We start from the raw sequence: 24180 nt of genomic DNA, 5'->3' as shown, positions 1-24180 counted from the left end.
ATCAGTGTAATATTTTTTTCATTTCTTCATAATTTTCTTGTGCTGAGTTATTTACTTACCGGTCAGTATTCTTTTCAATGATATAGTTTAGTTAATACTCAAAAACTTCTCAAGTAAGTATTAAAACTGCTCTTTATTACATTTGTCTGTTTGTTATAAACCTGGCAATTTTTTAAAATGTAAAGTGACAAATACATGTCTAGGGTAATACGCACTCGGCACAGTAGTTCTTATGGGTGTACTGACTCGGACTGACTTTTGTAAACTTTGTGATTTAGACACTTTATTTTAGTATTAAAGTTATTTAATATTTATTATAAAAAGTAAAGATCATATAAATATTAAGTAAAAGCCACAATCTTTTATACATAATCAACATAATGTACAAATCTTATACTCAATCGTGTACACAATTTTTATATATTTAAGTTGTTAAAGGTTATATACGTTACCGTTCCATCCGTTTGATGTATCACACCGACACCCCGATCTACCGCGATGAATAAATCTAATGTCCCGTAATCCCGTACTATTGTAACTCGAACTAACTCGGTACAATCAACCGCAATGCAGGCTTACGATGGCGTTATCCACTTGATAAAATAAACGTCACTTTATAACACTTCGACTTAAAAACACACTGTCACATATCCATCCTGGTCTCCGAGAATGCCGGTCCTTTGCTACTTGAAAAAATCCTTCGCTTTTAATCTCGATCTTTTTTCTAAATTAATCTGTAGCAGGTTATCCGTCAGGTTGTCGGTCTGGGCTTGACCGGCGGCCGGTTGGACCAGCGGGGTGCGGGGGCTGCGGCGGGGGAGGGGGGAGGGGGTGGGCTTGGGCGTGTGGTGGTGCACGCCGACGCCCTTGGGGGTGAGCTTGAGGCGCGGCGACAGCAGGTGCTTGGTGGCGAGGCGCCGCGCCGCCGGCGACATGCTGGCCAGGCGCTCCGTGTTTGATCTGAAACTGTAAAGGTCTGTTAGTTGTCTGTGGAAATGTACTGCAGGGGTTAGAGAACTTACACATACTACGTGATCCAAAGCTCGAAAAGGCACTAGATTTCCATAGAGCATATTGACTACGTGACGAAAAACTAAGACCCCGTCTCTCCCTTTTACAAAGCGTGGTACGTTGAAGTCTTTCCTACTTTCCACTACACTGGTCACGTAGGCTGGGTACGTTCCCTAGATTAAGTTAACCATATTCTCTCATCTACTCGTAGTTTCAATATTGCTCGGTGCAGGTTAGCAAACTGTTAAGTCCAGAAAAAACCTAGTAAAAACTTGATAAATGTTGTTAAAAACGATTCGATTACGCCACTGCGTGCCTTTCAACTCTGGGCTTGTGCACAAATCACGCGAGGTTCGATACCGGGGGTGGGAGGTCACGAAAAAATTACGATAGATCACGTTGGGGGAGGGGGGGTATAAGGAGACTTCACATGTATTTTTCTACAGTGAACGTAACTAAGAAAAATTACGTACCACATGAGTAGATACTTTTTCTCGGATTCGTTAAACATTCATCTTCAAACTAGCTAAATTTTGGAGCGCGTGGCCTTGACTGGTCGGATAGAAAAAAAAAAGGAGGTAACCAAAAACCTCACCAAATATCACCATGGGGAGAAGGGAGGAGAAAAGGTAACCGAAAACACCTCGCGTGATTTGTGCACAACCCCCTCTTGTGCACTGACTTCGGGCCAAAGAGTGTTGTATACCTGGGCGTAGGCGGCGCTACACGCGGCGTGGTGGGGCGGCGGCGGCGCGCGGCGCGCTCGGCCAGCTGCAGCGCCAGCCGCTCACGCGAGCCCGACTCCAGCATGCGGTACGCCGCACCACACCCGACGCTGCAAACAACAATATTATTAACAAAATTACGTCACCTACGGTTTATCTTCGTAATTTCCAACACCCTCATATTGTTTGGTATATAACGTGTTATATACTGACTGCGGGAGCGGCGTGTCGCCGCCGTCGAGGCGGAAGGGCGTGCCCTCGATGGAGCCCCACGTCATGAGCGGCGACGCGTCGGGCCCGGCGCCGGGCGACGGCGACGGCGGCGGCAGCAGCGAGTGCTCCTGCGCCGCCCCGTCGACGCCGATCTTGCCGAAGGCGGTCGCGTCCTGAAAATAAACACAATGTAGGTTAAGGTAGTTTTTTAGGGTTCCGTACCCAAAAGGTAAAAACGGGACCCTATTACTAACTAAGATTCCACTGTCTGTCTGTCCGTCCGTCTATCTTCCACCAGGCTGTATCTCATGAACCGTGATAGCTAGACAGTTGAAATTTTCACAGATGATGTATTTCTGTTGCCGCTATAATAACAAATACTAAAAAGTACGGAAGCCTCGGTAGACGAGTCCGACTTAGCCGGGTTTTTTTATTACATAGAAAGCAAACGAGCGAATGAATCGCCTGATGGTAAGCAATTACCGTCACCCGTAGACACCTGCAACGCAAGGACGCAAGTGTGTTGCTGACTCTTTTGTTGAAAGTTTTTAACCTTTTGAACGCCAAACGGCGCATCCATTTGCCGTGCCACTGACGCCACGGGGGTAAAATTTAGTTTTGTGAATAAATAATGCCAATCTAAAAGTGGGGTGTTTTCAGTGGATTTTCATCAAAAAACGATCGACGTCAAATGCCGTCTTTGGCGTCTTAATCACGATTTTGCGTTGACATCAATTGCAGCCAGAAATACTGTGGGCTACAATTAATTCCACAGATTAGGTAACTCAGTGAGGCAGGAAATCTACATGCCCTCTAGGTATAATGATTCCGTGTCGTGGTACAAACAGCAACACTCTTAACTGTACATCGGTGGACCTTATTACAAAAGGCATAAGGTCCACCGATGAACAGTTAACAGTGGCGATGGCACAGGGCCACAGACAAAACATCCTCCAGACTTAGCATAGTCGCGCTACCCCCTCTGCCACGCATACGGTAATTTTACTCCATGTTCGAGTCGAAAGTGTCTTTGTGTGACGTCCGTGTCTTTGAACGGACCAATCACGGCACGGGATTTCGCTCACCTCGTCCCGCGCACCCCCGCATTTTTGGCATCATCGATTGCATGAAATAATTGCTCTAAACTCGGTCTAGAGGATTCCTGGTCAATGTATAGGGTTATATACCTGGTCGCGGGCGAGCGCGGAGATGTCCGCCTTGCTCTTGGCGTGGTCGAAGGGCATGGCGCGCAGGCGCGTGTTGTGGCGCCGCAGGGAGGGTTTCGGCGGCGGCCGCTGCGACGAGGCGCCGTCGGGCACGTACATTATGTAGTTGCGGGCCGTGTAGCGCCACGTGTCCAACTGGAAATATTTACAAATTTTAATATTTATAATGCAAAGGCTTTTACTACGCTTAAAAAGTAATAAAACATCGACCTACAGTTTTTTCATAATCGTGATCGGGTTAGAATTAGAAGTTATTTTGGGGTGAAAAGAGAGTAAATAAATGCTTCAAAATTTCATAGTGTAACCTTTCTGAGCATTTCTCAAAAAGTTTGTACATTTCGATCACATCTTAGATTTCTATAAAAAAAGGTATGCTGGCTTCATGTACTTTAGTACATGAAGCTGAACAACTTCCACCACATGTACAAACTTTTTGAGAAATGCTCTTCTATGGCCAGATTCGTAAATTTTCTAACTATGTCATATAGAGTCTGTGCGGAAAGAGAAGAGTCGTGGGATGTATTGAACCACATACACTCCACGACTCTTCTCTTCCCGCACAGACTCTACCATAAATAATTACCTCCAGGGGGCGCTCGGTCTGGTCGGCCTGCTGCTCGACGGACGGTAGCGCGAGCGCGGAGTCCGCCTTCTCTCGGGACTCGGCCTCGGCCGCCAGCGCCGGGCCTAGCTTTGCTGCCTTCTTCTTCTGTGGGAAACAGTATTCCATTAGGATCAGTTTTTTTTAAACAAACATATTATGATTAACATCGCGAAACATATTTTGCATGAATTAGATTAGCTAAAGTCCAATCCTTATAGAATATAAATATAATTATTACCTATCGAACTTGCTCACAAAATTTCACAAGAATCGTTCGAGAACTGCAACCTGTAGAGGAAAACAGCCACACCCACACATATGAAAGCATTTTTGCTCAAGCTGAAACGGAGACCACGGCCAGTGTAGACGTGCCGCGGCCGAGGCGGCGCGCGCGAGTGACGTCTACACTGGCCGTTTTGTGCGCGAGGAAATTGCCTCGCGCGTATGCTAGCTCTGTGTGGACCCGGCTAATAACTGAAATATTTACCTGTTCTAACGCTATAACGCGGTCGTAGCTGGCATTGTCCTCGCTAGTGTGCGCCGCGAGGAAGGAATCCAGCGAGTGCTTGTCGGTGACATCCCTCGGCTTTTCTGGCGCGCGTTCAACGCTTTGTTCTCTGGGCGGAGAGCGCTGGTGGTTTATGTCAGGGGTGTCAAACGTGGCTGGGGAGTTGTCTGAAAAAGGCATTATTGTTCTGACTGAGTAAAACTGGAGATTATTTGATAAACATTAAAATTAGAGATGGGCCGAATATGGACTTTGCCCAACACGAATATTCGGTTGGGCTAAAGGCCTGGCCAAACACACAGCGCGACGCAGCGCCGCGGTCGCGCTGTGTGTTTGCCACCACATGCTAACAGGTTACCGACGTCAAACAGACTGCGTCCCGCCGGTATCACGCCCCGCTTAGGTCGCGCCCCGCGCCGCGCGGCCCCTTGCCGCGTCCCGCCGCGTCGCGCTGGGTCACATCAGTCGGATCGGACGTTAGGCAGCGAGCGGTGCGCCGCGTTCGCGCGCGATGAGGGCGTGTTGAGAGCGTGAGGCCGGCGCGATCCGCGCGCGCCCTGTTTGAACAGGCATTGCGTCGGCATCACGCGGCGCTGCGTCGCGCTGTGTGTTTGGCCAGGCCTTTAAACTGTCTAAAACGCTGAAAACAAGTTCATACAGGTCCACGATCTGCACTCCGCACGTGTTTTTGACCCTTCCCCTTTGGACCGGCCGGGAATGTTTATGAAAAGAAACGGAAACGTCTCATGCCTGACCGCGAAGTGCACCCGTGCCAGCCATGGTATAATAATATACTCCGCCTGGTACTCCATTCCCGTCTTTTCTAGGTCACCTAACTGACACGGGCTTACGTCATCATGCGACAGCGCTATATGATAATATGCGATAGCGCTATATATAGCGGCCATGTTGTTGTGACGTAGCCCCGTGTCACTCTGGGAATGGAAGACCATGTTTTATTAGACTATGGTGCCAGCTAGCTGAAGCCCTTAATAAAGAATTTGTTTATTCGGTAAATATTCGGCAGTCCGAACCGAACTATTCGGCCGATGATTGGAATACGAACATTGAAAAATATGCCGTATACCGAATATTCGGCCCATCTCCAATTAAAATAATTTTACGGTTCAGACAAGTATTTTAAGTCACTCGCGCGACATGTTTCGGAGAGCCTAGGTCTCCTTCCTCAAGTACTAACAGGTGCGAGCAGCACATTGCACAGTGATAATATTGCTTATCCTGAATGTTTAATTCCAAAATATAATTTTCAACCAATTTAGTTGGGGGAGGGGGGGGGGGAGGGGGGGAGAGGGGGGCTCCATTAATTACGCGAGGGCATCCTAAATCAGGAGTCAGGAAGGGAGGGCATCCTAAATCTCACGTGGAGAGAGGGGGTTTTGGCAAATATAACATAAATTATTTCAGGCAAAATTTTGTGTCTAGATTAAAGATTCCGTCCCCGGCGCAAAAAATCCTCAAAAACGTGTAATGAATGGCCACCCCCTTCTTCTCAAGAGGTTTTCTCTATCTATCTCAACAGACGGCAATTAGTGAACTACTATCTATCCTACTACCAGCAAGCTCAACAGCTAACTGCAAACTACAAGATATAGACTAAAAGAATCTCTTCAACATTAGGGAATTAAATGTAAAGTTTTGGCTAATATTAGATATATCAATGTAGCTATGTGTATGTGTGTAATAATTCACATCACTTGCTGAAAATACATATACTTACAAGGTTCAGTGGGCGGCCTCTGTCCACTGTACTTGCGTGTGAGCTCCCGCAGTCGTGTATAGTCCTTGTTCTCCGAGGCTTCCAGGTACTCATTCTGAGCTTTCAGCTTCTCCAGGTCCGGGAAGAAGTCTCTTTGGATTATCTTCGCTATGCCCTAAAATATAACATACATTTATTTATTTATTGCACAATATTTTATAGGACAATTGGTGGATTCAATGCCTTAAGGCAGCGGTCGGCAACCTTTTTGCAGCCAAGGGCCACATAGTAGTTATCGAAGTTGATGTGGGCCGCACTTTGTTAATATTTATGACTTTATCAGCATGTGAGAGGCTGCATGCGGGCCGCCTGTTGCCGACCGCTGCCTTAAGGCATTCTCTACCAGTCCATTAATGGGCTAAACCATGAAGCCTGGTAATTATAGTAATACTACAAAGTGTAGCAGAATGGCACCGTTTGCATGGCTTCTCTATGGTTGCCAAGAATCACCTATATCACAGTGTAAAAAGTATATAGTGACGACTTTGACATGTACCAAGCTACTAACAATGGTGAATGTATGCAGCTCGGGAGCATGCGGCACCCTGCATGATTGCCCTGTCTAGATAGCTTTGTCGAGCAACTGTATTGTTTTATAGACTGTGCCAATATTATTCCAAGTTTCTGATTCCCAAAATAAACAAAAACTCCTTTAGTATAGGAATCTAAATTTGCCTCGAGGTTTTAAATCTAAACATGAATTTTGATTATGATTGCTGACCTGATATAGCGTCCCTGAGACTTAAGGGGTTTTCTTAGGAATTAGTAAACATCACAGTGTTTCATTATGTATGCCCGAATTTCACTATTTTAGTAAAATACGGTTATTTTATTATGCGGGCACATGAGTCATGTGAAAGACCCAAAATCCTAAATTTCCTTTGTGGGGTTTAAACAGGGTTTAAATTTAAATACAAAAAAACGCAATTGATAATTTTTCTAACCTCTACATACACTTCTTCATCTAGAACCGTTGCTCGTTTCTTTTCAGTTCTTTTTTCGGGCACTTTAGGAATTTTGAAGACACTGCTTTCTTTTTTCAACAGCTGCATGTTTTTAAGCGCTGCTTCGCCTGGTCTTGATACAGCTGGTTCTTCTGCCATGACGATTGCATGAATTCACTCCTTATTAAAGGAATTTTGGCAACACACATAAATAACAATTTTTTGTTTTATTTAAATATATTAATGCAATACTGTAATGTTAAGAATTAATTCTAAATTAATAGCAGCATTGTTGGTATTTTTCATGTATTTTTTGACATTGACATCAAGGCATGTTTTTTCTTATTCGTCCTTCTGGACAGGCTAAGACCAAAAGCCATACTGCCTTGTCTTCGGTGAGAATAAATTTCATAAATCATTTGTTGTGTAGTACATGTACTAAAGTCAAAAATACACAATACTCGTCACTGTATTAGAACGAACTATTTCCTAATGATTCTGCTCTTAGTACATTTTAGTTTGATTTTAGTACACTACACGCGAAATGGAATAGGAGCGAGGAGTGTCAGTGACACTGACAGCAAAACGATTTAACGAGTCTTGAAGTGTTCCGCCGGGTCCGCCCTTATAACATTCTAATTTTATTCCAAAATACTTCTAGGGTGTGCGACAAATTGTGGAAATATAGGACTTCACTTATTTCCCAAGGAGCCGATATGCAGAAATCGGTGGGAATAAGCTTCGGGCATTAAAAACTAAGGCAAATGATAAAGCCCTATTTTATATGCTGCATTTTAAGGAAGATAAATACACAGGTAAGCAAAGTTTTAATGAAGTAGTACATCATTTTAGGGCTTGGCTTGGCCACACATCCTGTACTCCGTACGCATCCCGACTTTTGTCTCGGATTCTCGTAAACTCGGACTCGCGTAGTTTGTTCGCGTACTTTAGGAAAACCGGCGAAACAAGAATCCGGCGAATCGGAAACTAAACGACACCGCGGTCCCCTATCCTAGAGGGCCCTTATATCTGGCCCTCGCCTCTGTGCTTGCCTTTACCGGCCGGCCAGAGCGGAGTCGCAATAGTGGGACCTATGCTCCAGGTTGAAAGTGTAAAATGTCATGTCATAACATAATGCTAGCGGCCTGCTGAACGGATTACCGGGATTTGGCTACCACAAACTCGCCTCTCGACTCCACTCACAGCCACTCCAAAGTGTTGCTCTGTTGTCGCACTGTGCATGATAAATAATAACAATAATAACCTAAGACCCAAGTTAAATAAAGGATTATAATAATAAAAACCGGCCAAATGCGAGTCGGTCTCGCGCACGAAGGGTTCCATACCATTATGCAAAAAACGGCAAAAAAACACGTTTTTTGTATGGGAGCCTCACCTGAATATTTATTTTATTCTGTTTTTAGTATTTGTTGTTATAGCGGCAACAGAAATACATCATCTGTGAAAATTTCAACTGTCTAGCTATCACGGTTCTTAAGATACAGCCTGGTGACAGACAGACGGACAGCGGAGTCTTAGTAATAAGGTCCCGTTTTTACCCTTTGGGTATGGAACCCTAAAAACTGCATGTGAGCCTCGAAAATTAAAATAAACAGTAAAATGACTACTTTATCATGATGATGATGATGTGATGTTATGTTACAGTTGGACAAGAACACAAACTGAACCTTGATGTATAGAGCAAAGCTTTCTTGGAGTGTACCAACTGAGCAGAATATCTCATTATGGCTACTGAAAGTAAGTTTAGCTTCGTTTTTGTAAATGTATGTTATATTTCTATAGTACTCAAGATTTTTACATCAAAACTTACTGTTGCACCAGACAAACAAGCTATTTGAAACAATACAATTGTAATGTAATTGATTACATATACTTGTATACAAAAACAAAACACTATAGGATGTTAGTTGAAGAGAGAATATAACGACTACATTTTGACTTGTAGAAAAAATTATACATATACATATTGTATAAAATATATTTACATATATATACAAGAATTGCTCATATAAAGGTATAAGATTTAGAATTGGTTGCACCAAACCATCTAGGTGGGTGTGTAATGTTTTTAATAACAACTATTTTAGAATTTTCATTTTGCATAATTCGAATTGCATATTTAGTATAAAAACAAAATGAATAAGAACAAATTGCATAATTTCAGAAATAATAATAATTCAGTTACGTAGTAATGTATTTGCATAACAGGCAATCAGTATAATGATCACTTTCTATATTATTTAATGCTCATAACGTTCTTTTTCCATAAAAACCACGCACGGCTTCTAAATGTCCGGGACCCCATGGTCCCGAAAATTTGTAATAGACAGACAAAATAATAATAATAATTCAGCCTATACACGCCCCACTGCTGGGCACAGGCCTCCTCTCATGATCGAGAGGGTAATAAAATGTGTACTATTATAAAATAAGTCGGTTCTGGCGCTTCGCCGGCCGCTGCCGCGGCACGCTCGCTTCGCTCGCTCGGCTCGCGCGCTTTAGGGTCGCAGTTCTACCTAACACTCCTCCTCGCTTCGCTCGTCGTCGTACCTAACGGCGACCTGCCTTAAGGTAGAATATGTAAGCTGTTTTATAATTTATGTCATAATATTATATTATGTCACCCGATTATTCGTTAAAATATAGTTCTACATTTTAATCATAATACTAACTGTATGTTATAACAAGTAAAATTATTCCTAGTGATCGTTATAAACAACGTTTTTATGGTTATAAAACATGCTGTAATTTAATTATTATAACGAATAATATTATGGATTTTGTTTCTATACATTATGTTTATTATGAGTTTTAAAAGTAGTTAAATGTAATTATGCAAAATGTGTGTATTAAAATTGAACGGCACCCCATCTAGGTATATCATGTAGTTGTGCTTTGTTTTAGGCACAATTTAGTTTAATACATTATTATTATTATAGCCTTTTTCTTCCATATTCCTTCGCAAGTTATTTTATTTGTTTGTAATGATCCCTCTCTGGGCGAAGGCCTCCTCCAGTTTTTTCCAACTTTCTCTATCTTCTCCTGTCTCCATCCAATGTTTTCTGGCTATTTGGGTAATGTCTTCAGACCAGCGTTTCTTCGGCCTGCCGGGGGGGCGTTTTCCGTGTGGTCCCTTCCATTTTGTGGTTTGTATGGTCCATCTTTAATACATCATTGGGATATGGGAGTTTAATACATAATTGTAATAAATTAAGGTTTATAATTTACGTGTTCGTTTATTTCAGAGTCAGTTAAAACCTTGATTTTGATTGGATTTGGAGTTCTAGTTGTTGCAAGTATCCTGGTTGGCGTTGGAATTTGGTGCCTCGCCTTTGTGGATGTGGTTTGTATTCACTTACTGTACTAATGTGAATATTTACGAGTTGATTTATTGATTATCAAATACTGCCGTGAATCGAGTGGCCTATATAGTGGTTATTAGGGCTTGCCATAAATGCAGAAGTTAGTTTGATCCCAGCTCTGGGCACTGGAGGCCTAAGTCACTTTATATTTCCATGAAATAAGTTTTTGAGTTTATCGCGAACATACAAACAGACAGACACGGCGGGGGACTTTGTTTTATAAGGTGTAGTGATGTAGTAATTATTTAGATACGTGATACGTAGGTAGCTTTTACTATTGAATAATCTTTGCGTTGGTTCGATCTCGAATTTCATAATTCTACTGCCTACATTTATTTATCGCGTTTTAGCGATAAGACCGCCTGTTGTTTAATCTCTTCTTTTCTGTATTATTTGTATTGTTTTCTGTAATGAGGTGTGCAATAAAGAGTATAAAATTAATAGTTATTAAGCAATAATGTGTCCACCCACAATAATTTTGCAATAAGATGTCAACCAAAAAATTTACGCTTTAAGTTGACATTTTATTGCAAAATTGTGAGTTGACACCTGTATTGTATTGTATTATTTCAGCCTGTGTCAAAGAAACTCGACTGGGAGTACATGCTAGTGAACAAATGTAACGACACGGAGATAGGAATGCCCTGTATCAACTTCACGACCTCAAGTACACCCGAACGCATGGGTCTGTTCAAGTGTGACTGCGAATTCCCTTTGGAGCTGGAGCATGACCTCCAGGGCGCAGTCACTCTGTATTATGAACTGCCGGAATTCGACCAGACCAACACGACTTATGCATCCTCAAAGTAAGTTTATAATTTGAATAGAATAGAATAGGTAGTTCTGCTTATTTATGTAAAAAATGGTATAAATTGATGTTACATTACATAATATACATATTCATCCCGTAAATTATTACAGGCGACTAAAAAAACAACCTGTATAGGAAACGAAATCATATACAAGTGTGTAGAAAAAGCGCAGCAGTCACACCGAGATGGCACTGCAAATCTTTTTAATATTTACAGTTGAATTTACTTAGTGTAGATTTTTTGTAGTTACTCGAGCGCATAGACTATTAGGAATCCTGTAGACCGAGTTTAGAGCAATTAGTTCATGCAACCGATGATGCCAAAAATGCGGGGGTGCGCGGGACGAGGTGAGCGAAATGCCGTGCCGTGATTGGTCCGTTCAAACATCACACAAAGACACTTTCGACTCGAACATGGAGTAAAATTACCGTATGCGTGGCAGAGGGGGTAGCGCGACTATGCTAAGTCTGGAGGATGTTTTGTCTGTGCTCGAGCGTGTCAGAGGGGCTACCGCGAAAACCGAAATTCGCAAATTGCGGGGATCTTTCTCTTTTACTCCAATGAAGGCGTAATTAGAGTGACAGAGAAAAATGCCCGCAATTTGCGAACTTCGATTTTCGCGGTTATAGCCCAGATTAAGTTATGAGTGATATCGTGTATCGTGCTACCCGTGGAGATCTACCTTCACCATTTTTAGCGATCTATGTTGGTGGGTTGTTTGGTGTGGGGTTGGTTGGCTTTTAAAAATAATGTTAAGTAGAACGTAGGTAGACTTGTAGATTAATGCCAAATAATCCCCTTTTGGGTTCCCCTACTAAAACGAATTTTTACGACTGATATTTTTTTAGCAAATTTCCTTTAGTAACATCACTTAATTATAGGTATTTATAAATTATAATTTCAGGGATGATCAGCAGTTGATGGGAAAACCGGGCGACCGTCCCGCAGAGTCATGCGGGAATTACAGTTACAGCAATAACACGCCCATTTTCCCCTGTGGCGAAATAGCGGACTCTATATTTAACGGTTAGTTAATATGTATAAATTAACGGTTAGTTTATATGGGGCATTATCTATGAAAAGGGACCTTACTGTCGATGGCGCTTAAGCCGCACAGCGTCGCGCGGCATTGCATTGTGTTTATATCGGAGCATCGTTATTAATGCCGTGAAATGTTAATAATCTTTAATAATAAAGTTAAAATTTAAACATGGTTTACATGTGCGTTATTTAATTAAATAATATCTGGGAGACCGAGCTTTGCTCGGAAAACATATAAAAACTCAAAAATGCGCGTTTTCCCAGAGATAAGACCTAGCTAGGTCGATTTATCGCCCCCGAAAACCCCCATATAGCAAATTTCATCGAAATCGTTAGAGCAGTTTCCGAGATCCCCAAAATATATATATACATATAAATAAACAAGAATTGCTCGTTTAAAGGTATTAGATAGATTTAACGCCATTCTATATTTCATTCCGAATGTGTATAAACATGGGGAAAAACCGTTTATAAATGTAATTATTGGTATTTTTTATCTTTTTTCCTCGTTATATTTTAAGGAAAGCATACCTAGTTAAAATTAAAGTAGGTTAAAAAGAACAAACAATCTAATTTATTGAAGTTTTCATGAATTGAAGTTAATTTTACAAGGGGACAAAGTTGTTGTTTAACCGCTCGTGCTAATATTGATACCCGAGCAAGCGAAAGATTACACAAAATTTGCCCCTGAGTGAAACACAAAATTTTTCACCACACCAACCCGAAGCAAATATTAAATGTAACATATCAAACAAAATCAAACCAAATCAAATCCAAATGAATGTTATTAAATATTTATCATTCAAAACCATCATTTAAAAGTCAATTCTACCTCCTCACATGTGAATAATATGCAACTTTGCTATCAGTTTTTGAAGTGCAAAGTAAGCCTTTCCGAGCTGGTGTGGTGAAAACCTTATTATCTTACTCTGAACCTACTTCACCTTAAGTTGTATAACTTATGGAATGTGATGTGTTTAATTATATGAACCATTATGTATTTTTTCTTTCAGACACTTTTACGCTTAAGAAAGTAGTTTCAAAAGAACAGAAGGTGACCCTGGAAGTTGAATATACGAATTTAGTGACCGGAGACACATTGAAATATAAAAACCCTCCTGAAGAAGGTAAGGTGTCATCCAAATTAATTTACTTTAAACATATGGGGCATTATCTATGAAAAGGGACCTTATTGTCGATGGCGCTCATTCACAACGTCACATATAATTTAAAATATTATATTTTTAAGAAAAAAATATATTTGGACTGGGTATTTTATATTGCCGCTTGCCTTGTCCCATTCACTTGAGGTCGGCGCAGAATGTCTTTATTTTCCATACCTCTCTGTCGCCCGTCATCTTATCATTTCATTTTATATACCAGTATATACTGATTGCGTCAAGTTATGTTCTAATGTACGGGGAAGACAAACAAATTATAACCAGCATTCAATGAATGTAGTATGATACCTTTGGGTATGGTGTTTTACGCACACTTGACACTAGTGTCACATCCCCTCCCCCTGACGCATAAAAAGATAATGGTAGGTATAAGTATTTGTAGAAATGTTTCTTTTTGCACTACAGTTGTTGTTTCACCATTTTTATAACGTTTTATCCATACATGAGGTACCTACATGATTTATAATACTAATTATGTGTTATCCAGTGCTAAAGAACTTTACAAGACCAATCAATTGGGGCGGGGATCCCGAAACACGAGATTTGCCGTGGGAGACTGGCACGAGCCTAAAAGGCGTTGAGGTGAGACTAGAAACTTTTATTAATGTTAGCTCATATTAACATATAAACGTAGTTAAATACCTCGTTCCTAAAAGTAGTTACAATGTTTGTATTTGTAGTAGGTACACTGTACAGTGACCTGCGAAATTGCATGGAGAAATTATGAAAATATGAATGAATTCATTGATAAAGTTACCATGCACTTTTACGGCTGATGGTACACTGAACACTGTTTGTAGGTCTAAATGACTTGCAATGAATGCTGCAGTAATATCTGTATGTATGTAATTTGAGTCGCTTATCTAAAAACTCGAGTAAATCCATCTGTCAGATTATGCGATTTTGGTATTAAGAAAAGGTAATAGGGTAGATATAATTTGCTTTGCTGAGAGGGTCGAATGGATTTACCCGAGTTTAAAGTTAAGCAACACATTTTGTTTTCTTGGTGGTATTAAGTCGCCTGCGCTCCTGTGAATCGATCGGCTGATTTGTGGAAGATGTTCCCATTATATTTATTTCAGTATAAGAGATCTATGTGTTTACTTTTAATATAGATATATTCAATAGTGTATATGTATTTATGTTCAAGAACCCTGCATTCCAAGCGTGGATGGATACGAGTCTGAAAAGCAAGCCAGTATGGCGGGTAAAGAACAAGGGCGAGTATGAACAGGGGTTGCCGGCCGGAAACTACATAATGTTCATTGAAATGCGTGAGTAAAAAACGATTTTATTACTATGCCAGGCATTTTATAGCTCAATCTTGAAGCCAACTTTATTGTACCTACACAACACAGATGTACATAAAATTTACAGAAATAGGGGTAAAAACGCGAACTTATCCCTGTAAGGGATCTCCTCCAGCTAACATAGCTAGGTAGTTAGTTGTAAATACTATGGAAAACGGGATTAATGTATTGGCGAGTTCCTGATATTTCGGCCACGACACACACACACACACACACACCATACAAACCATGGTAATAGCATGCTGTGTAGGCCAGAATTAAACTCGCACGTCAATTTAGTTACTCCGTGAAGATGGCATGTGCAACTGTGCCAAATAATCGGGAACGCGCCAAAACAAACATACAAGGTAAATAACCCGTTTTCAATATTTAAAATGTAAATGACCAGTCACATCCAATCCAAAGTGTAATATGGTGTAATAGAGAAATAACCGATGTTGTAACTCATTGTAGATTATGGAGTTAACCGATACGGCGGGCCGAGGGTTATGATACTTGAGGGGATGTATACTGAATCTGTCCGGAGGAGCACAGCCGGAGGCGTCTGTCTCATACTGCTAGGGTTACTCGCACTCGCGCTAGGAGCTGGATACATATTAATGCAACGCAAGAGTGAGTAATTAAATAATCTATTATTGTAATAGTACATACAGCGACACTCCTAACTGTACATAGGTTGGACCTTATTACAAAAGAAAAGGTATTAGGTCCACCAATGTACAGTTAACAATGTGTACCTACCTACATTTTATTGCAAGTGCGCGTGTAACAATTAATTACAATAACTCATTTTGTACTTCACACAGTTGCAATGGGTTTGGCAGCTGTCAAAGGTTTGCATAGATGGCGCCATCATAGCTTGCCCCTTTTTTTCTAGTTTTGTTCTATGGAGACTGACAAGGCCATAAAAAAAACCAAGACTTTTACACATTTCTTGGAATTGATAGGGCAAGCTATGCTGGCACCATCTGTAAAATACTTCGACCCTACCCCATTTAGGATGAATTATTTTGAGTGAAAATACCGGGCGTTGTGATTTTCTTTTTAATTTTTTTTTCAAAATTAAGTTTCCTTGGACTTTTGGATTACGATAAAAAAAAAGAAAACAAAAACACTGCTTTGCAAAAACGAATTTTGCGAACACTAAACAATTTTACTTTTTGAACATCTGTTTCAAAAACCCTTCATTTGTAGAATCTGAATTCTGTGGACATTTTTATCAAAGAATTTGACTTTCATAAATCAGGCGGCTTTGGTAAGCGTACAGCGTGTCACGTACGTCGACACTTTTTTTTTTTAATAAAGAACATGTATTTTTTTATTGCAAGCAGAATGAAGTTCGAGACGGGAGGCACAATAACAAAAGTACGTCAATGTGTACAGTCACCTGCAATAATATGTTACACAACGAAGGCAGCAAAAATATCTGACACGATCTTATTGGTAGAGCCATAAGAGCGTGTCACATATTTTTGCGGCCTTCGAAGAGTAACATATTATTGCAGGTGACTGTACAGTCAGCATCAAAATAAAATTGCCTTTGTCGTAATTTGGTAATGTGGCACAGATTAACCCCCTTATTCATAAAACTTTACGGGCCTGATTTAGTTAAATTATGTTTTATCCCTTTCCTACAAATACATAAGTCAAAATGACAGATAAAGACGAACGAGTATTAGCTAATTGAGGTTTGTAGCGCGTTTATGAATAAGGGGTAGGGGGTAAGTACCGTTGAATATGGTTTGGAATTGTGGCTATTGGAGTGGATTTATGATATATGGTAAAAACTGCCTTTTTTAAGGTTCCGTATTAAATATTCGATATCATCTTAACCATTCCAAAATATGCACAAAAAAATCTGCAAGTGGGCCTCAAGGGCTCTTACCAATCAGATATATTGTTTTCTTTCAGACTCAGGCTTATGATTGCCATAGTTCCACATAATACCATAACTTTCAAATACTCGATAGTATCTTAATTTTTAGGCCGCGGGCAATTCAAACCCGTTCATACATTTGATCAAAGAGAATTAAATTTGATTTGATTTGATCGAGCGCAGTGTATAAACGGCCTTGATTAGCCGCTCCTTGCCCCGCTGACGTGCTTCCGCGGCCTTATACCTCGGCCGGCCACATACTCGACGTGTGGCATGGTAAGGGGCTATTTCATAAATTACGTAATTTCAAATGGGGGGGGGGGGGGGTCTGGACATCGGATGATGGTGCATGACGTAGGAGGAAACGGGGTCATTCGAAGCATGATTTTTGGATGATTTAAGTTGGGGTCAAAAATCGTCAAAAATAGATGACGTAATTTATGAACAGCCCCTAAGTAGCGAGGGAAGTAGGCAGAGACGTAGTGTGGCCGCGCTATACTCGTCATCGGCCGCCATACTACCCTGCATACTTCCCATTCCACTCGTCGAGTGTATGGTATTTAGAGGCTAGATTGGCAAAACACTAACCTCTTCACCAATTTGATGCTGGCTGGCTATTACCTTTTAGCATGCCATCCGAGTGCTTAAAGCCCCATTTAGACGGATCAGATTGCATGCGATTCTCGTTTTATGTTCTATGAATATTTGAATATTTCATTTATTACGTGTAACACATAGACACAATTTTTATTAGTAAAGCTTACAAACTAAGGGGTTAGTAGGTACAGGGTTATTTTTTTAAAACAAAACAACACTGATGGGGGAATGCAATCCCTCACAGTGTAACAAGTAGGGACAGTCAACCCTATCCGCTATCATGCGAAGGATGCTGTTGGGACTGCCACGCACACGGCGCACCAGGGATGCTGCGCGTGCACGCATGGTAGTATAGAAACAATCCACGCGCGCCGCCGCGAACATCCCTGATGCGCTACAAACATCTCTATGCAGTTTTCAATCTCTATTCGACCCGCAATGTTGCACGAGTGCAGAGCAGCCGGATTTAGGGCCACCCCACACTAGCGTCTCTTGAGCGTCGGCGTCTAGTCAACTCTATGGCTGCCGCTGGACGCAACGTTGACGCAACTGCGCAGCGACGCCGTTTTTCCATACTGCTGACTAGACCTCGACGCTCAAAAAACGCTAGTTGGGTGGCCCTTACTAACACATAACGCCCTTAGAGTTGATTTATAAGATTACAACACCTCTGGAGTTGCAGGCGTCCATAGGCTACGGTGACTGCTTACCATCAGGCGGGCCGTAAGCTTGTTTGCCACCGATGTGGTATACAAACATACCTACTTATTCGAAAAATTGGAACGAGTGCGAGTGGAGTGAGTGCGAGTGTGTGTTGGATAGAAATTATTTTTCCCACTTTGTATTTGCTTTAAACGGCTCTAAGTTACCTGGGGGCCTAGCCAAGAAGACAAACGCCAAACGAAAAGAAAATGTACCGGGATGACAGATACTACGAAAGGTCACGTGACTATATACATACATTATTTTATTCTTTATTTCACTGCTTATTCAACTGCTATTTAAGCTTCGATTGGCGTTTTCTATCAAACGATTGTCATTTTGTCTAGGCCCCCTGAAATGCATGTTGCATGCTGATTAAACCTAACCAATAAGTACCTAAGGAGTATGGTTAATAAATAATAATAATAGGTTCATGTAGATTGTTGTTATTACCTTTACAGTCATAGGATTTGCAACAAGTTCCTATGCATTCAAAACGATTGACATACACGTTCTTGCATATCAATATGTAAAGATGATATTATTTCTGTTGCTGACTGTACAAAACAATGATATGCAGCATATCTAGATTCTAGATCCTACTAACATTTAATCCTCTTACAGAAATGGGGGAAGACCGCAGGAAAGCTGCATACAGACGATAAGTGCACTTTGGAAGAAAATACTCTGAAACTTGTAGACTTATTTTTGATGTGTTAAAGGTTACAACATTTTTAACTAACCATAGTTACAGCGGTTTCGCACTACGTCCGATCCGAATCCGATCCGAACCCGTGAAAATATGGTCCGTAGTAGCCGTAGAACTATTTCTATGGTAAGTTACGCACCGCACACGTTGAATGACGGAAAGAAATCGGATGACGGAGATCGGATCCAGTGCGTAACTTACCATATAAATAGTTCTACGGCTACTACGGACCATATTTTCACGGGTTCGGATCGGACGTAGTGCGAAACCGCTCTTAGTCCTTATGTCAATAGTCACGCTCCGTGATTGTTGAGCCATTCAGGGTTCTAGCTAAATTGGACAATTTATAACGTAAGTATTGAACAACCAATTTAGCCAGGACCCAAATGGCTCAACAACCAAGCGAGCGTGATGGTACACTCAGCTGTACATGAAGGAGGCTACCTTAGGGCCACGATCCTACCCATATTACTAAATAATTACTTCAATGTAATTTATTGTAATCGATATGGGGTCGAGCCCTTAGATTTTCTGGTCATTTTTATATTAAATAAGTATGCTCGATTTTTCCTACTCATTATTACTGCCATCAGAAAGTTACCAAACTTGTGTCATTTTCAAATGGAATAACTTCGAAAACAATTCGAAAACGTTTCATAAGTATATTTGCATGGGGATTTAAGAATCAAATTTACCATGTTGAAAATTATACATATGTACTTATTTATTTTTTGTAAAAAGTAATCCGAAATTTCCTAGGTATTACAACTTTTTGGAAACTTTCCACAATTTGCACATGTGTACTTTATATAATAATGTTTTGCTTTTATTTATTAAGTATTATGAAAGTGTGCTGTGGTTCATTCTACTTTAGATTTATATCTTAGACTTGGATTATAATGAAAAAGGCTTTATCTAATAACCCTTGAAAATGTTTCCGTCGAAAGTGCCTTGAGATGTGCTGTATTTTATATATAACTGAGATAATTACTTTAGTACGCGTTTGGAATAAAAACTATTTGAAAAAAATCTGACTGATGTAAAACGTAATTCCTAAAGTAGGGTTTGCGTATTATATAATAGAAACGCTAGTACTTCTGTATTTTAGGAATTATGTTCTGACCAAACTACCTCTCATATATTTAAAGTACAAACCGAAAAACTTACAGTTTATTCATAATAGATACCTATAATAATATCACAACACTTGTTTAATTAAATAAGTCAGAAGTAACGTGTCTTTTTAACGTTCACGTATTGCACAAATACGTATCTTTATCGACCGTTTAGGACATTGACGTATAAAATCTCAGGACTGGCCTTACGGGCAATAAGAATGGGGCCAGTACAGCGGTATAACACCGCTACAACGCGATTGGTTGATGAGTTCGCATCACGCACGCGATTGGTTGATAAGTGCGCATCACGCGCGCGATTGGACGCAACTAGCTGCGTTAGGCTGCGCGATTGGCTCGAATTGGTGAGTCACACCGCTGAACTAGTACCATTTTTAGTGCCCGTAAGGCCAGTCCATAGATATAATACTTCAATGGTTTAGGACTATGAGAGCTCATAGTCCTAAACGGTCAGCTTAAAAAATTTCGACTAGGGTAATTCACCAGTAACTGGCCGCCCTAAACTAAAAATGAATTCTATTCAACTATCAATAGAATTGATTTTATAATAAGGTTAGTTATTGAAACCTTATACTAAAATGAATTCTGTTTATAGGTGAATATAATTCATTTTTAGTTTAGGGCGGCCAGTTACTAAACGTGGCCAGTTACTGGCGAATTACCCTATAAGCTTAGTGCGTTTTTCCTCATTATTTATTGTCATTATTGAATGTTAAGCGTGCACATATTTCTTACATATTAATCTAGGTAAGGTTAATGTTATCATGTATTATTAATGTTAGGTAATCAGTGATCGCATATAGGTAATTTATCCTAATGTAATAGACACACATACTGTTTAATATGCTATTTAATGTTACGAAAGTAACATGTATTTTTTTATATTTTATCATTAAATGAATACCTGCACCATACACATAGAAATTTTGTTTTCTGCCCCCCACCCTCTTGGCGACGCCCATGACAAACCTATATTTAATAGCAGAGTCGAATGTTTTAATCACTTGCTACTCAATGAGTTACCTAATCATAATGAATGTTTCTTTGTATACGACTCTAACGCAAACGTATCACTTGATATGTTCTCATCCAACACTGGTAAGTTAAATAACACTGGTATGAATAATGTATAAAAAAATCTCTACAACAACATTGATTGGGTAGTAACAAATAACCACCTTTGGGGCCTGGGCGACACTAGTACTACAGATTTTTTTCGTGTCTAATAATGTAGTGCAAATTGATATGTTAAATATATTTCACCAAAATGTGTGTGGCATATCCAATAAAATAAATGAGCTTGAACTTTACCTTGACGAGCAGACTAAACCGATGGATTATGTATGTATTAGCGAGCACTTTCTGAATAAAAACGCTGCTACTTCTTTTAAATTACATAACTATAACCTAGTTTCTTTTAACACAAGACCCACCATTAAAAGAGGTGGAACTCTTATTGCAGCCTCAGTAAATAGAGATTCAGAAGAATTAGCAATTTGCAAGAAATTATATGTGCCAGATGGATTTGAAATTTGTGGTATCAGGGATATTAGAACTAACATTCATATATTTTGTTGTTATAGATGTCCTAAAGATAGTAATTTTGAAATTTTTCTTAAACAATTGGAACTCTTGTTGGATCACCTTTTTGACAAAAAAGCAATTGTTTGTGGTGACTTTAATGTTAATTTATTAATTGATAAAAAGCAACGGTCTGATTTCTTAAGTCTCCTAAAATGTTACAATTTCCGACACCTTATTAATGACATAACTTTTAAACGTAACAATTCGCAGTCTTGTGTTGATAATTTTATAACTAATATGCCTACCAATATAGATATTGCAACAGACGTTGACCATAATGGTCTAGCAGATGGACATGCTGCTATATTCTGCAAACTGTCATTAGAAACTGAAATATTTAGTAATAGTAATAATGAGTTAGTAGTAGAGAAGAGATATATAACTGAGAAATGTATTCAGTTATTCAGAAGTAGGTTGGCCGACATCTATTGGGGGGATTTTAGTATAAGTGGATTTCTGAACAAACTGTATGAAGTGTTCCAACTGAGTTTTATTAAAAAAAGAAAGAAATTTAAAATAAAAAACGAACAAAAACTCAATTGGATTACACAAGGTATAAAGACAGCAAGTAAAATGAAAAGAGTCTTATGTAACGTTAATAAATCATTTTGTGATAATTCTATTTTAGTTTACCGAGATAAATATATTAATTTGTTCAGGAAAATAGTTCGGCACGCAAAAAGACTGGCAGTTCAGGCTGAAATAACTAAAGCTAAGGGATCTTCTAAAGGCATATGGGATGTTGTAAATAGGCGTAGGAATAAATCGAATGGCATAAACCGCAAAAAAATTGTATTGAAGGTTAACAATAAAATTATAGAAGCACCTCAAGACGTTGCTAACATATTATCCAATCGTTTTGATCAAAATAATACTATGGCTACGGGTGATTTGTCTGCGGCAAGACACTGTCTAGAGCTGTACAATAATATTCATTACCAGGATATGACTTGGTGGCCGGTCTCACCCTTTGAAGTAGAAAAAACCGTAGTATTGATGCAAAATAAAAAGTCATCTGGGTGTGATGAGATGCCTATCACAATTTTTAAACAGTCTATTGATTTACTTTCGGAACCACTAGCTCAATTTTTTAACCAATGCTATGAACGTAATATGTTTCCGGATCAGCTAAAACTAGCCAAGGTAGTGCCTATATATAAGAAAGGTAATAAGACAGACCCGATTAACTACAGACCCATATCACTTCTTCCAGTACTTTCAAAAGTCTTTGAAAAAATCATTAAAACTCGTCTTCTTAGGCATCTTGAAGAGAATAATATAATAAGCCACAGACAATTTGGATTTCAAAAAAATATAGGCACTACAGATGCTATTAATTACTTAATTGATGATGTAATTTCGAAAATCCATTGTAAAAAGAGAGTTGTTGGCTTATTCCTTGATCTAAGTTCTGCCTTTGACTCCGTGGACCATGATATACTCCTGAAAAAACTGGACTTCTATGGAGTTAGGGGCAAAGCTTACGGTCTACTACGCAATTATCTGCAAAACAGAAATCAATATGTAGAGATCAAAGATATACATGGCGGCTGTGAAAGATCAACTAAGTCCGATCTATTGAAGGTTGGCAGAGGTGTACCGCAAGGGTCAATTTTAGGCCCTATGCTATTTAACATATTCACAAATGATATCATCAATTATGTTTCCAATGTGGTGCCGAACTGCAATATAATTATGTTCGCTGATGACACCAATGCCGTTATACATGCTGATCACGTAGTAGAACTAAATGAAATAGTTAATTTTGCTTTAAACACCTTCCAGCAATGGTTTACAATTAATAATCTCTGCTTGAACACAGACAAGACCCAAATAATGTTATTTAACCAAAACTCCAAAAAAACTGACAGACTTCACATCATTATGAACGGATCCACTATAGACATAGTTGAAAATGTTAAGTTCCTTGGCATACGTCTCGACTCAAAGTTAAACTGGGTACAGGAGCTGGAAGCTATTGAAAACGTAGTTAATTCTGCCTGCTACGCCTTGAGAAGCCTCAGAGACGAAATTAGTGTAGATCAACTAAAAATAGTATATCATGCTCTAATTGAATCAAAATTGAGGTATAGCATTATGTTCTGGGGTAACAGTTTTAGATATAACGTGAACAGAGCTCTAACCGCTCAAAAAAGGGCAATAAGAACCATATTTCGTATTCCACCGTGGGTCTCTTGTAGGCAATTTTTCCTTAAGCTTGGTATACTTACCGTGCCCTGCTTATATATACATATACTGCTTACGGACCTTGTCAAACACAAGCAAAGATTTGAAACGCATGAAGAAGAGGAACTGCGATTTCTCACACGCACTAAAAATTTGAAAATTCATTTTCGCCCTACTTCACAAATTGAGGAGCACTGTGTGAGACATCAGGCTGTTAAGTTATTTAATAAACTGCCTCAGCATTTGAAAAATATTTCAAAGTATATTATCTTTAAGCAAAAACTGAAGCAATATTTGTTAAGAGGTTGTTTTTATAGCTTGGATGAGTTATTTGATACTGATTTAGTTTAGTTAGTGTATAAGCTTTGTATACTTAAGTAGTTCATAAATGCCTTATTTTTTGATCTCATTATGTATACTGTGAATGTCGTGTATAATGGCTAAAATATGTTACTAGTGCTTACTATTATTGTTATTATTATTTTCAAATGTTGTTTATTTTATTGTAATTGTATTTTATGTGCATTTCAAACACAATCTTGTATTGTTGATGAATAAATATGATATGATATGATATGATATGACACTCTGTCCCTGCAAAGTCTGTGGAGAATAGGCTTGGGCCGACTGTTATCTTTTAGTTTGTAAAATCGT

The 24180-nt window shown here is 39.5% G+C and overlaps 2 protein-coding genes across 3 annotated transcripts; one reads left to right on the top strand and one right to left on the bottom strand.

The window, feature by feature from the left end:
• Positions 1-397: 397 nt before the first annotated feature.
• LOC134799979 (splicing factor ESS-2 homolog) lies at positions 398-7306 on the bottom strand. Its single transcript, XM_063772410.1, has 8 exons — positions 7009-7306; positions 6026-6179; positions 4267-4454; positions 3759-3884; positions 3137-3310; positions 1950-2122; positions 1718-1846; positions 398-966 (listed from the first exon to the last, which is right to left on the bottom strand). Exons 1-8 carry the CDS (start codon positions 7165-7167, stop codon positions 684-686), a joined length of 1386 nt encoding a protein of 461 aa, XP_063628480.1. The 5' UTR covers positions 7168-7306; the 3' UTR covers positions 398-683.
• Positions 7307-8672: 1366 nt separating this feature from the next.
• On the top strand, positions 8673-18652 carry LOC134800216 (cell cycle control protein 50A-like). Of its 2 annotated transcripts, XM_063772713.1 has the most exons (10): positions 8673-8766; positions 10275-10372; positions 10965-11197; positions 12108-12229; positions 13258-13371; positions 13913-14007; positions 14576-14699; positions 15189-15347; positions 16067-16100; positions 18535-18652. In XM_063772713.1, exons 1-9 carry the CDS (start codon positions 8754-8756, stop codon positions 16069-16071), a joined length of 963 nt encoding a protein of 320 aa, XP_063628783.1. In that variant the 5' UTR covers positions 8673-8753; the 3' UTR covers positions 16072-16100; positions 18535-18652. The 2 variants fall into 2 exon arrangements, with proteins under 2 accessions (XP_063628783.1, XP_063628782.1); XM_063772712.1 differs by lacking the exon at positions 16067-16100.
• The last annotated feature ends 5528 nt before the right edge of the window (positions 18653-24180 follow it).

The sequence above is a fragment of the Cydia splendana genome, chromosome 19 (assembly GCF_910591565.1).
Source record: "Cydia splendana chromosome 19, ilCydSple1.2, whole genome shotgun sequence".
In the NCBI taxonomy this organism is placed as follows: Eukaryota; Metazoa; Arthropoda; class Insecta; order Lepidoptera; family Tortricidae; genus Cydia; species Cydia splendana.
This window is presented reverse-complemented; position numbering and strand designations above follow the sequence as displayed.

Excerpts from the sequence above, each read along its gene's own strand:
- LOC134799979 (XM_063772410.1), bottom strand. The coding sequence starts at position 7,167 with ATGGCAGAAGAACCAGCTGTATCAAGACCAGGCGAAGCAGCGCTTAAA. Across the intron at positions 6,180-7,008 it reads ATGAAGAAGTGTATGTAGAG|GGCATAGCGAAGATAATCCA; the intron begins GTTAGAAAAATT and ends GTTATATTTTAG. Across the intron at positions 4,455-6,025 it reads GAGGCCGCCCACTGAACCTT|ACAACTCCCCAGCCACGTTT; the intron begins GTAAGTATATGT and ends TGCCTTTTTCAG.
- LOC134800216 (XM_063772712.1), top strand. Across the intron at positions 14,700-15,188 it reads CATAATGTTCATTGAAATGC|ATTATGGAGTTAACCGATAC; the intron begins GTGAGTAAAAAA and ends AACTCATTGTAG. Across the intron at positions 15,348-18,534 it reads CATATTAATGCAACGCAAGA|AAATGGGGGAAGACCGCAGG; the intron begins GTGAGTAATTAA and ends ATCCTCTTACAG.